The 13,220-nt window shown below is 50.5% G+C and overlaps 1 protein-coding gene across 8 annotated transcripts in view; it reads left to right on the top strand.

The window, feature by feature from the left end:
- The first annotated feature begins 431 nt into the window (after nt 1-431).
- TNIP3 (TNFAIP3 interacting protein 3) overlaps nt 432-13,220 on the top strand; it is a 28,542-nt gene continuing 15,753 nt past the window's right edge. For 6 of the 8 annotated variants that reach the window (XR_013813507.1, XM_079770535.1, XM_079770534.1 and 3 more), the window contains exons 1-4: nt 3,059-5,098; nt 8,518-8,583; nt 9,831-9,962; nt 10,935-11,063. Coding sequence is in view for 7 of the 8 variants with exons in the window: in XM_079770535.1 (XP_079626661.1) it covers nt 4,937-5,098; nt 8,518-8,583; nt 9,831-9,962; nt 10,935-11,063 (489 nt within the window). In the remaining variant the exon portion in view is untranslated. Of the gene's footprint in view, nt 1,154-3,058; nt 5,099-8,517; nt 8,584-9,830; nt 9,963-10,934; nt 11,064-13,220 lie in introns of those variants that run through there. The other 2 variants (XM_079770533.1, XM_079770531.1) reach the window with 1 other exon arrangement.

The raw sequence follows: 13,220 nt of genomic DNA, 5'->3' as shown, positions 1-13,220 counted from the left end.
TTCACGGGGCTGGGCCCGGGAAGAGCCCCTTCATCCCCTTTGAAAGGCTCTGACTTTCAGGAGTTTTAGGATTTATACTGCATCCCTGTGGGCATCTCACAGGGCGCTCTGAAGACAAATGTAAATTCTGTGATCGACTGTAAATCCTTTCTTTCTCCTTCCAGCAACACATACTTCCCTTTCCTATTCTTGCTTATCTCTCCCTCTCTTTCTTCCACACCAGAACGAGGCCTGTGCCCATGGGCCCCTTGGTGCAGCGCCCAGCACCCACCCCTCAGGCCCCCTGTCCCGCTACCGAGTGCTCCATCACTCCACTCGATGCCTTGTACAGGCCACGAGTCCACCAACTGAGGGAAACTGTGAGATCGGGGAAGAGTTCACGCCCAATGAGTCACGGAGAAAACCCGGACTTCGCCTGGGAAAGGGCAGCATTGAACCTGAGAGCCACCTTTAAGCTTCCTGCCAGCATGGAGATCAGCTGTGCAAACAATGCCAGTCTCCTCCGTACTGAATGGTTTTCTCTCTTAGTTCCATAAGATTAGCAGAACTTATAGAACCATAGATGACTCACTAAGCCCCACACAGCCCAGCGCACACCGGGAGGCGCTGCCCGAAAACCTGGCCTGGGGGACGCGGTGAGGAGCGGGAAGAAGGCAGAGGTCACCTCCGGCTCTGGGAAATGCAGGGAGCTGGGGCAGTGAGGGACCTGGTTTGCCTGGGCTCCGGGTGACTTCCCCTCTGCGGGGACACTGCCCGGAAAGGAAGAATGGCGATTTACATACCACAGCAGGGCTCATCCACCCTAGCCTCTGAGTCACAGCCGCAGGCTTGAGAAATCCCGGGAAATCCCTGCTTGGAAGAGAGGAAACGTTAAAGTTGCAGTTGCTGGGCTTGCAACCATCCTGGGCAGCTCAGTCCAGGGCGCCCCTGTAATGAAGAGACGCTGTCCCTGTCTCTACCCGGTGCGCACGCTCTCTGTGGGCTTTTGAAACTTGGTATACTTGGTCACCCTGGAAACGACACCTCAAGAGCCATTTTCTTTCTTCTTTTCCTTCTGCTCTCCAAGACACCAGGACGGACAGCTCCCCTGGCGCACCCTGAGCAGGGCACGCGGAGAATGAGCGCTGCGGAAGGCGCCACGGAGCCCGCGGAGGTAAGAGCGCACTCGGGGAGGTGGGCACCCTGGCCGACAGCATCTCTAAGGGTGCAGAGGTGAACGAGTGGACACGGCCAGGCTGCTCTTCAGCTAAGATCTCTGCATCGTAAACAAGGCCATTCAGTTCAGTAAGACACGCGATCTGGGAGACTTTGCATTGTCTTTGCTGCCTCTGGGCTATATTTCTTCCTTCGCTTAGTGAGAGATGAAATCCGGTTCCTTCCCAAGTCTATGTGTTTCATGTTTGGCTCTTGATTTAGAAGAATTTGATTCAATGTAGAATTTAAAAAGGATATCATATTAATGTGGTTGGAAATACAACGTATTATTGCAATAGAGTAACCATGGTAAAATATTAATATATGTATTTGGAATTAGTACCATTGTCTTTGTTTGGTTACTGGTTACTACAACAGATACTATTTGAATGAATGAACGAATGAATGAACGAATGAATGAACGAACGAATGTGCTTTCTTGATGTGTTTTTTGAAAGAGATAAGCAAGACATCATGGGAACTAAGTGAGGCTCATTTGCTCACTTGTGTATTTAACTGAGCAGCGTCAGACCTGCCTGACGTAGGGTGGTCTTGGTACTGTGGTAAGTGAGAGGGAAACACCCAGATGCTCTGAACGGATTACGTTTTATGGGGGATAATTGTTACATAATGGGGCCCTTAGTAGGACCAATGACTAAAAAATATGCATTTCTTGCAATACCAGATGCCTTCATTAGCAACTGGATAGCAAAGCAAATGTAAATGAAAGGATCCCCCCAAAAATTGTGTTTAATAGAATTTGCTTCATTTTAACACACGCCTGAGACATAGGAACCATGGCAAAGTGTTGGCTAATCTCCAGAGGAGCTTCTGGTGATAGATCTGTGCTTGTAAACCATTCCTGTTCTAGTTCTCTCTACCTCCCTCCCTCCCTTCACTCCCTCTCTCTATTTCTTCCTCTGTCCTCTCCCTTCCTTCTCTCCCTCTCCTCCCCAGAACTTATATAGCTTTTCAATAACTCTTATTTATAAAATAAAAATTAAGGATCCATATATTTCATATTTTTTCAGAGAAAATTATATATGTGGGGGAAAAAAGAATACACACCATCTAATTACTCTTTATCCAGATTCCCAGAAGGCAGGGTCATACAAATGTTTGCTGATCCCAGATTTTTTGTCTATATCACAGATAAAGAGGAAACCTTGTAAAGATCCTAACTCCATGTTCCCGGGCATGGTGTGACATGGGAGAACCTGGCATGTTAGCATGAACCCATGTTCCCAGGCATGGTGTGACATGGGAAAACCTTGCACATTAGCATGAACTCATGTTCCCAGGCATGGTGTGCATTGGAAGAACCTGGCACATTAGCATGAACCCATGTTCCGGGCATGGTGTGACATGGGAGAACCTTGCACGTTAGCATGAACCCATGTTCCCGGGCATAATGTGACATGGGAGAACCTGGCACATTAACATGAACCCATGTTCCCAGGCATAATGTGACATGGGAGAAGCTTGCACGTTAGCATGAACCCATGTTCCCGGGCATGGTGTGACATGGGAGAACCTTGCACTGTAGTATGAATCATGATGACCTGTGGAGTTTGTTTAAAATAGAGGTGGGATAAGTAGGTGGACACAGAGGAATTCTGGGCAGTGAAACTGCTCTGAGTGATGCCGTAGTGATAGACACCTGTCACTCACCATACATCTGTCCAAGCCCATCACGTGTGAAACGCCAGGAGGGGACAACGCTCACGTACACCATGGCCGGTGGTGCTGATGTGTCCGTGCAGGTTCACCTGTGTCACAAGGTGCCCCTCGGGTGGGATGGTGGGAGCCTACACACGTGTGGGGGCAGCAGGAACACGGGGAATCTCTGCATCTGCCACTCAACTGTGCGATGACCCTAAAACTGCTCTAAAAATAGTCCATTAGGAAGAAAGTAGAGGGGCCCGGCTCCGTTTCAGAACTGCTGGCTCAGTGCCCGGTGCCTGTGGTTGGCTGGCTCCCACGTGACCCGGCGCTGGGTGAGAACCTCAGGCCTGGCGGCCACGGCCCCTCTGCTCCGTGAGCTCAGGGCACACTGGGCAGGGCTGGCTCTCAGCCTGCTCCTTCACGGGTGCCCGATATTGACTCTGTGCTGACCCACAGGCCAGTCTCCGGAAGTCCTCCCCAGAAGGGAAAGCCCGAATGCAGCTCCCAGCACACCCGTCGCCTGGATCCGGGGCCACTCCGGCACTCGCCGAAGCCACTTGCAGTCAGAATGTCGCTTTTACTCTTTTTTCTGTTAATCCTCACCCAAGGATATCCCCCCGCCCCCATTGACTTTTAGAGAGAGTGGAAGGAAGGGGGAGAGACACACACAGAGAGAAACATGGATGTGAGAGAGACACATCGACTGGTTGCTCCACCCCCTCCCCCCACATGCCCTGACTGGGGACAGGGATTGAGCCTGCAACGGAGGTACGTGCCGATGCTCTAACCGCTGAGCCAAAGAGGCTAGGGCCAGAATGTGGCTTGTAAAGGTGGTTTGAGTTGTGCATGGGTCTGAATGGGAAGAAGCAGGAAAGTGAGGAACAGTATCTACAGGTCTGCAAGAGGGCACCACCCCTAAAGCGCCGAGGGAGGCGTAACAGAGAAGATGGGAACGCAGTTCATAAATCATTTCTAATGAAAGAAGCCCTGACATCCCGTGACGATTGCGAAAGAGCATTTCCTGGCACGTCCCCCGAAGGCCTACGTGTTCTGAATGTGTTTCTTAATCGCTCGTGAATATCTTTAAGCAGCTCTGTGGTCCACGGTAACTTGAGCCTGAAACCCAACCGCGGAGTGAGGGCCACCGCCCGATGCGCTGTATCACTGCAGAGTCGAACCCGTAGCAAGACGGCGGAGGGCGCTCCTAAGGAACCCTGGGCACAGAGGGCAGGCGACCTCCAGAGCTGCTGTGCTTTCTTTAAACGGAATGCCAACCCCTCACCAAACAACAAACGACCCTGACAATTTGTTAGCTGGTGTCTCCATTCAAAGGGCTGGTTAAAATGACGTAACCCACACGTTCTATGCCCACCCGCTGCTATAACAGAATCGTACGATGGCCATTGAGGCAGCTGACTCCTGTCGTTTTAGAATCAACTTTCTGCCTCTTAACTGTATGTGCTGGTCTCTTTTCTTACCGGTTCGCTCACTCCTCTGACCTGCGCCAGGGCCGCCCTTCAGGTCACGGACACCCCTACGAACATGCTTGTTTAGGAATGTTTCCCGTGTAAATGCCTCGCCTGCATCCATGAGACTTGTCAGGTTTCTAAGTGCATTTTTAAAAAATATATATTTTATTGATTTTTTACAAAGAGGAAGGGAGAGGGATAGAGAGCCAGAAACATCAATGAGAGAGAAACATCGATCAGCTGCCTCCTGCACACCCCCCACTGGGGACGTGCCCGCAACCAAGGTACACGCCCTTGACCGGAATCGAACCCGGGACGCCTCAGTCCACAGGCCGACGCTCTATCCACTGAGCCAAACCGGTTAGGGGTCTAAGTGCATTTTTTAAAAAATAATTGAAGTCCAAGTTCATAAAGTCCTAATTTCTTGCTTGCCTATTCCATAGGTACTTTATAATTTGCTAGAGAATTATTTTGTGTTAATTTATATAAGGATTCCAAGGTGGATATAAAGCGTATGCACCAACAGGCTTCTTGAAGGACTGTGATGGGAGGATCGTTGCTGCTAGAATAGACATTGTTTTATAAATCGCGGCAGGAGAGTTTGCCAAATGCATGGAGTTTTTGAAGGACAGTATTTTTCCTGTTTATTTTATAGCCTATTTTGTTTCACTCTTTTTTTTTTCCCCAAGTGTGCTAACCCATCAAGAGGAAAGAACTCGACAAATTCTCTTGAACGAAAGATAAGGTGCTTGGAAAAACAGAGAAAAGAGGTAATTTTGAAATATGAGTTGCGTCAACATGCCCCATGGGTTGCGGCTGAGAATAAAACAGAGAGTGTATCACCCAGATGCACCTTTCATTTTGGTTCCTGGGTCACAGTCATTCCCTCCAGGGGCTGGACTGCGTTAGTGTGAGAGCACATGCTTTTTCTTAGTCACCTACTTATCTCCTACTTGTCATTCAGTACAAATGAATGACAGTCATATGATGATAATCTTAATTTTCTTGAAACTTAGAGCTTGTCACTTGTGCTCTGTGTGCCTCGCAACTTGACACACTGTCAAGACCTTAAATATAGCTGGCTTCGGTGCTATGACCTCATGAACTGGGCATGCGACTGACAGGTTGAGGAGTGGTACCATAAAGAACGTTTGCTTCTAAGATGTCATGGGGAATGTGACGGGTACTATTTTTTTGAGTGCTGAATTTCTGAGTTTAATGAATGTTAGAACCTCTTTATTCTTCTCGAAGGGGGAAGAGGTGAAAAATGTAGCAAGTTTAGCACCGTGTATTGTTGTATGGCAAATCAGCGAGCTGGACAAGACGCCTTAATGAGCCAATTAGTTAGGAGTCATCTTTATTGCGAGCAGGTTCAGAGCAGATTACCTCTGTCAAATTCTGAACCAACACAGGAAGGAGTATTTCCTTTTTATATCCTTCTAGTTCTTTGTGTAAGTTATTTTTGCAGACAGCTTGTAACCTTGAGTATCATATGATATCATATCATATCATATCATATCATATCATATCTAACAAACACCTGTAACATGGAGTATCGTATCTATACAGGCACTTGGCATCAATATCAGCATATCAGTTAGATGGCTAGCTTGCAAGGTCAGACAATTAAGTTTATCTTTTCTATTCAAGCAAAAAAACAAAGTTATTTTACAGTCTAAAAATAACAGAGTTGACCTACAGAGTAAGAGCCTGTCTAAGAATAACAGAGTAGTTCAAATGCAGTTTCAAACAGCAGTTTTCCAAAGGAGGGATCACTATGCTTCAGTATGTTGTCAATTTTGTAACTGCTCCTCTCAACTGTTCTGTGTGTTACATCCTTCCTGTTGCAGCTCTGTGCCTTCTACTCTCTGTGGCGCTACATAAAATACCGCGCCCCTTGGAGATCCCTGAGCTACAACGAGGCATGCTGCCAGGGCATAGAAAGGTCGACCCCTAAAATGCCAATAGTTCAGGTGTACACTCTTATAATAAACTAGAGGCCCGTTGCAGGAAGATTCCTGCAAGAATAGGGCTTCCTGCTGACTGAGCGAAGCAGAGAAGGGAGTGAATCCCACCGAGGCCCCTAGACCAGCTGACAGGCCCAGACACTCCAGAGGCGGCAGAGCAGCGAGGCTGGATCCGCTACCGGAGTGGGCAGATCCTGCCTCTCCACTTGGTCCCCGTGACCCCAGGCCGGGCCAACAGGCCCAAACACTCCAGTGGCGGGGCTGAGGGGACTGGGCTACGCCATCTTGTGGCTATGGGCGCTGCCATCTTTGTGATGGAGTGGCAGTTAATTTGCATATTACTCTTTTATTAGATAGGATACCCACCTGTATTCCCAGCATAAGAATTACCTTGTAACTGCCATTCTAGATTAGATAGTTTGTTTTGCAATTAGGAGAAAGTCTTGCTACTTTTTAGCCATTGTGGCTGCCTTCTGCATGTAAGTCTGCTGGTAATTGTTAGAGTTTCTCTAAATCAGGAATTTGCACACTCCCATTACAAGGAAACTAAAACACAGGTCATAGCAACTGTTCCTTCCTTCTATTTAGCACAGTTGTGTGTTTTTTAACTTTCAAACTGCTTGCAACCTAAATTATTTCTAAATATTGCCTTATGACAAAACTATTATTCCTTGAAAACCTATACTTTCAAAAACTCGATAGTATCCATTTGTTGATCCATATTACAAATCATGTGTGATTTTTCAAAAGCCCATTATTACAAGCAAATGATACTCAGTTAATGGGTTTGGAATTTGTTAGTATAAATTCTGCTTTTAAAAAGCTGGGAGAAAGATTTCACTATAATCCTATCTAATAAAAGAGTAATATGCAAATTAACCATCACTCCGCTACACCCACAAGCCATGCCCACAAGCCACACCCACCAGCCAATCAGGAGCTAATATGCAAATAAACCCAACCAAGATGGCTACCGCCACAGTGAGCAGGAGGGAGGCTTGGGTTTCCCCAGCAATGGAGGAAGCCAAGCTTTCCGCCTGCCCTTGCCGGCCTAGGCCTCCACTCAAGGCTACAAAGTTTCAATTATAGAAGATACATAAAGCCAAACAGAAATGGCTGCCGCCATGGAGCAAGCAGAAGGCTTGGCTCTGCTCCAGGCTACAAAGTTTCAATTGTAGAAGATAAATAAACCCCAGACACCAGGGCCTCCGCTTGGGTCGCCAGGGGGCGTGGCCGGCCTGCAAACCACCACAGGCCCTTCGCCCAGGCTGCCCAACACCCCAAGGGAGCCCCCACCCTGATCCGGGACACCCTTCAGGGCAAACCAACTGGCCCCCACCCGTGCACCAGGCCTCTATCCTATCTAATAAAAGAGTAATATGCAGATTGACCATCACTCCAACACACAAGATGGCTGCCCCCATGTGGTCAAAGATCCTGCCCCCATGTGGACACAAGATGGCCACCACAAGATGGCCAGCAGGGGAGGGCAGTTAGGGGTGACCAAGCTGGCAGAGGAGGGAAGTTGGGGGCAACCAGGCCTGCAGGGAAGGGCAGTTGGGAGGGACCCAGGCCTGCAGGGGAGAGCAGTTGGGGGCAAATAGGCTGGCAGGGGAGCAGTTAGGCATCAATCAGCCTGGCAGGGGAGTGCTTAGGGGGTGATCAGGCTGGCAGGCAGAAGTGGTTAGGGGCAATCAGGAAGGCAGACAGGTGAGCAGTTGGGAGCCAGCAGTCCTGGATTGTGAAAGGGATGTCCGACTAGCAGGATCAGGCCTAAAGGGGCAGTTGGACATCCCTCGAGGGGTCCCAGATGGGAGAGGGGGCAGGCTGGGCTGAGGGACACCCCCCACCCCGTGCACGAATTTCATGCACCAGGCCTCTAGTAATCAATATAAGCACATGGAAATATATGGAAAGGTTTGAAAAAAAAGACCTTTTATATTTTAATGAATCTTACAGAAAACCATCAATACTTAGACATTTTTACCAGATTCTGATTGGCTTAAACAAAGAAGATAAAAATTCACATAACTAAGCAAAGCTAACAGTGCTAATAACATGTTTGGTAAACTGGTTAAGATACACCAGCGACAAGAGAGTTTTGAGAACACCGTCCTCCCCAGGGCTTCCAAAACCTCAGCAATCTCACAATGTGATTTCCTTCTGGCCAATTTCCAAATGGGCAGAACCCTTCGCTGATTTACCAGTGTTAACGGTTGCAGCTCCTGGAGGTGAACCAGCAGTGGGACCAGCAGTTCCGGAGCATGAAAGAGCTGTACGCCAGGAAGGTAAGCCCCTGCCTGTCCGGGATCTGCTTCCAGTCAATCACCGGGGGAGCCAATCAGGGAGGTTTGGGATCCCGGGGGTGGGGGGACTGGTGCAGAGCCAGCAGCTGAAGGAGGCATGCTGAGGGCACGGCTGCCCTCTGGGCACTGGAGGTGAATGCCCGCTGTAGGTGCATGGTCTTGGCAATGGCTCACCTCGCCTCTGGAGCCATCGCGGGAGTTCTCACGCACATTGATCAGGGCGCATGGCACCCTGTCACCCAGGGCCACAGACACGCAGGTTACCTGTGGGTGAGGTCGGTCTCAGGTGCACCCCGTGTCATGCCAGGCCAGCTCTCTGATTCCTTCACTGGACGGCATGGCAACTCTGCACGGGGACACAGGGCCCCAGGGGAGGCGACAGAATAGGGCGTCCCCTCTTCTCGCTAAAGCAGGTTCTCTCTCAACAGCGTTTGCTTTTCTGTCAAAAACTCTTTTGGAGAAAATATCTTTTAAGAGGTCCAAGTCCATTTAGAGTTTACAGTCATCCCACAGCCAAGGGAGGAAGAGAGTGAAGACCCCGATAACTGGGAGTGCAGAGCCCGACCAGAGCACAGGGCGGGGTGCTTGTGCCTCCCGTGTTCACGCCCAGAGGCCTTGGACTTGGAGAGAGGGACACGCCCCCACTCCGGCCACGGTCAGGCCCCCTGCGGTCCTGAGTCTGGGGAAGCGTGGGGGCCCCCACACTAAAGAACATGATCTGAGCACGTTTATGTGGCGTCCGAGCGGCTGGCGGGAGCGTGACGGGGTTGGGGACACACGGGGTTGGGGAGGTGCCATCCCCCTCCCTCCGGGGAAGCACCTGCCCTGGGGCCCCTCACTGCCCTCAGCACTCTGGGCTACAGTGGCCTGTGCAGGTCAGGCTGCGGGTTAGACGGGCTGCTTTCCTCGGGACGCAGGCGCCCCTGCCCCGCCGGCCACTCCTGGGCAGGTGGGGGTGGAAGGCCAGGCCCAGAGGCCCCGTCTAAGCTCTCACTGTCCCCTGGGAGGTGGTGTGGTTGGAGCCAGGAGGGAGGCTGGGCTCTGGTGGGGGATCGGCCTCTTACATGCAAATGCCCCGGCCTTGGGCAGGGCGTGGGAATGGACCCTGAGTGGGACCCCCAGGAGCGGGGCCTGGCTGTCCCTATTGGCTAGCTGAGAGAAGACCCGGGGATGTGGGCTCCAGTGGGGGGTTCAGGGGGGGCTGTAACCCTCTGTGCCGATCTCCCCAGCTTGCAGAGCTGCAGATGAAGCTGGAGTCCACAGAGAAATTCCTCAGCGGCCTGGAGCAGGGACGGCCAGCGAGCCCAAGGGCCAGCGCCGGGCCCGCGGACCTGGCCCAGGAGCAGCAGCAGAGAGAGGAGGTGGGCGCGGCCCAGTGACCCAGCCCGGGGAGCTGAGGACATGGGGTGGGGACAAGGGTGAGGGAGGACAGTGATGCAAGTCACGGCCACAGAGGGCCCTTCTCAGGACTCGGAAGGAAGGACATGTCCTCTGTCACGCAAATGGGCAGGTGGACCCTGAGCCACGGAGCTGGTGGCATCTTTCTGGGGCATTTCAGCCTCAAAACAATTCAGCTTTTTCTTTCTTTCTTTTTTTAACTCATATTTAACAATAATATGACAATACCTTGTATTGGTACAGCTGTTTTTCAGTTTACAGAGAGCTTTACAAATAGGTATTTTTAAAAAAATATTTTTAATCGTTTCAGAGAGAGGAAGGGAGAGGGAGAGCGAGAGAGAAACATCAGTGATGAGAGAGACTCATTGATCGGCTGCCTCCTGCACGCCCCACACAGGGGGATCGAGCCCACAACCCGGGCATGTGCCCTGACCGGGAATCGAACCGTGATCTCCTGGTTCATAGGTCGATGCTCAACCACTGAACCATACTGGCTGAGCCAAATAGGTATTATTTTTGAAATCAGAAACATGTAACATTTTGGAAAGTCCCTCGCCCTCCTTATCACATTTAGCATTCCCAGCTCACCTGGGAAGAAGACGTTATTTCTGCCATTTGCGAGCTGAGAAAGCTGAGCTGTGAGGAGGTCAGGCGACATGCTGATGAGGATCGCTTAGTCCCTGGGCATGGAACTATCTCATTCGCAGTCCCACCGCAAAGTGAGGTCGGGGACTCTGATATCTTTGTCTGAGGTCACACAGCTTCCCGGCATTAAGGGTAAAAGAAGGATTTCTCCGATGCTAACCCCCCCTCCACCAGGAAATGGGTCCAGTGGGATGCCCTGAGAACCCCCGGCCTGGCCTGTGGGAGTCCGCGTCTGCCTGCAGGTCAGTCATCAGAACTGCGTTGATTTTGTTTTCTCGCTCTCACTTCAGAAGGAAAAGCAGACCCTGAGCGAAGAATTGCACGCGTTGAGGAAAGAAAACAAGCTGTTAAAGGAAAACAACGCTGTCATGAGCAGGAAGAGGGAACATTATGAATGTGAAATAAAACGCCTTAACAAGGTACCAGGCAGGCCGGGCTGGGGCGGCCCGGAGAGCAGCCCAGTGTGAGGGCCCCTCCTGGCGAGGCACACGTGGCCCGTGCTGCAGGGGGCTCCCGGGCCGGGGCACAGGGGCATCTCTGTGACATTACACATCTCTCCTCCCTGCGTGGGTCAGCCGGGCTTGGCCATGAGGCTTTGGGCATTCATGTCCCTGCGATGACTCCTCATGGAAAACAAATGAGAAATTCTAGAGGAGAGTCGGGACGGTGTTTAGTTGCAGAGCCACATAGAGCAAGCAGGTGCTAGTGACAGCCGCCTGTTTCTGGGCCAACCACCGGAAGCAGGCTGCTCTCCACGCCATCAGCAGGACTGGCGTGAGGCTGATGAGGTGCGTGTGCATGTGCGTGTGCGTGCGTGCGTGCGTGCGTGCGTGTGTGTGTGTGTGTGTGTGTATTTTATGGGGTAAGAGCTTGCTTTTCAGGGAGAAAGGATCAATGAAAAAATGAAATGCTTTGCTGTTGACTTTTCCAAGGGCCATGTCATATGTGGACCGGGAGCCCTTGAAGCACACGGTTCAGTGGAGACACACATCTCTCAAAAATACTAGAAATTGACCAAACTAATAGAAATTGCCTCCCAGAACAGGAGTGGTGGTTGGCCCTGAAAATGCCTGCATTGCAGACTCTGTTTCATGCTGCGGTGAACTGTGACCAGGGTGTCATTTAAAGCAGCAGACGCCAGCCGGTGGTCCGCGGGCCACTGGTGGTCCACGAGGCCCGAAAGGTTGGCGACCGCTGATTTAAAGGTCCCCGCGTGTTAATATGGGCCCCTATCGTTAACAGAGTGCGTATTCGAGGTGTCTGCAGGCCTGAACTTCAGGGGAAAAAGGGGAAGTGGGGGGTAGACTTCATAAACCAGCCACTTCTCTATCCTCCAAGAGAAAACAGTGGCCAGATACAAATTCAGGGCAAAGATGTGTTTTCCCCCTTTTATTCTCTGCTGAAGCTTCTCCACAGATGACCTAGAGGAACTGGCATGGAGATCATCTTTGAACCCTCCCACTTTTGACCGATTGCTTGGTCAGCTTTCTTCTTTTCTCTCACTCATGTCTCTCCATGTAGCACAGGTGTAAGTTGTAGAAAACAGAATAGCCAGGAACTCCGGGGTTTGCTCATGTCCACGGGGACCCTTTATTTTTGTGTATCTTTATTTATAGTCATCAGAAATTTTTAAAAAGTTAGACCAACACTAATGTTGTAAGTCTTGTGATTCTAATTGTAAAATCTCAGTGAGAAAAATTAATTTGGGTAAAATTCAAGTCTTTATGGAAATGTCCCCTTCTCCAAGAGAATTTCTCTGGCTGTCCTAATTGAAAACACAGCCACCACCCTAGTCTCTCCTGCTTTAATTTTCCCTTGGAACTTGCTGCCGTGGAATATATGCTTCATGACCCCTGCTTATTATCTTTTGTGCTTCCGGACTCCCAACCTTGACTGGAAGCTCAAGGTCAAGGGCAGGTTTCCGCAGGGCCACCCTCTCCATTAGACAGGATGGGCCCAGTGCCCAGGGCCCACGGTGCTTTAGGGGCTCATGAATATGTCAATTGGTCTTAGAATCGGAAGGAAATAAAAGTGAACTGTTAGGTTGAAAATTGTTTTCATATTCATATTCATCTACTAGTACTCATCCTCAGAATGCAGTTATCCTACCTAATAAAATAGTAATATGCAAATTGAGCGCACCTTCGCTACGCCAAGCCACGCCTACCAGCCAAAGCCACACCCACCAGCCAATCATGGCGAGTATGCAAATTACCCAACAAAGATGGCGGTTAATTTGCATACGCTGAGAGAGGGAGGAGTGAAGACTGAAGACAACTTAGAAGGAAGAGGGAGGAAAAGAGGAAAGCAAGGTGGCTGCCAGAGGGAAAGCCCGGGCGGGGTGGAGTGGGGTGGAACGGGGCGGAGTGGGGCGGGCGGCAGTGGTGAGCGGGTGCAGGCGCGGTGGCTGCAAAGGCGGCGGCAGCAGCAGTGCATGCAGCCGCAACAGGCACTTGCAGGATTTTCCTGCAAATGGTCTACTAGTGAAATATAATTTTAATAGATATTTTGATAGTGGGACTGACTCACCAAGACTTTTCTGCTTTGTTCGTGGCTGACGCCGGGTGCCTAGAACA

This window comes from Cnephaeus nilssonii (genome assembly GCF_951640355.1).
Source record: "Cnephaeus nilssonii genome assembly, chromosome: 5".
Taxonomy (NCBI): Eukaryota; Metazoa; Chordata; class Mammalia; order Chiroptera; family Vespertilionidae; genus Cnephaeus; species Cnephaeus nilssonii.
This window is presented reverse-complemented; position numbering and strand designations above follow the sequence as displayed.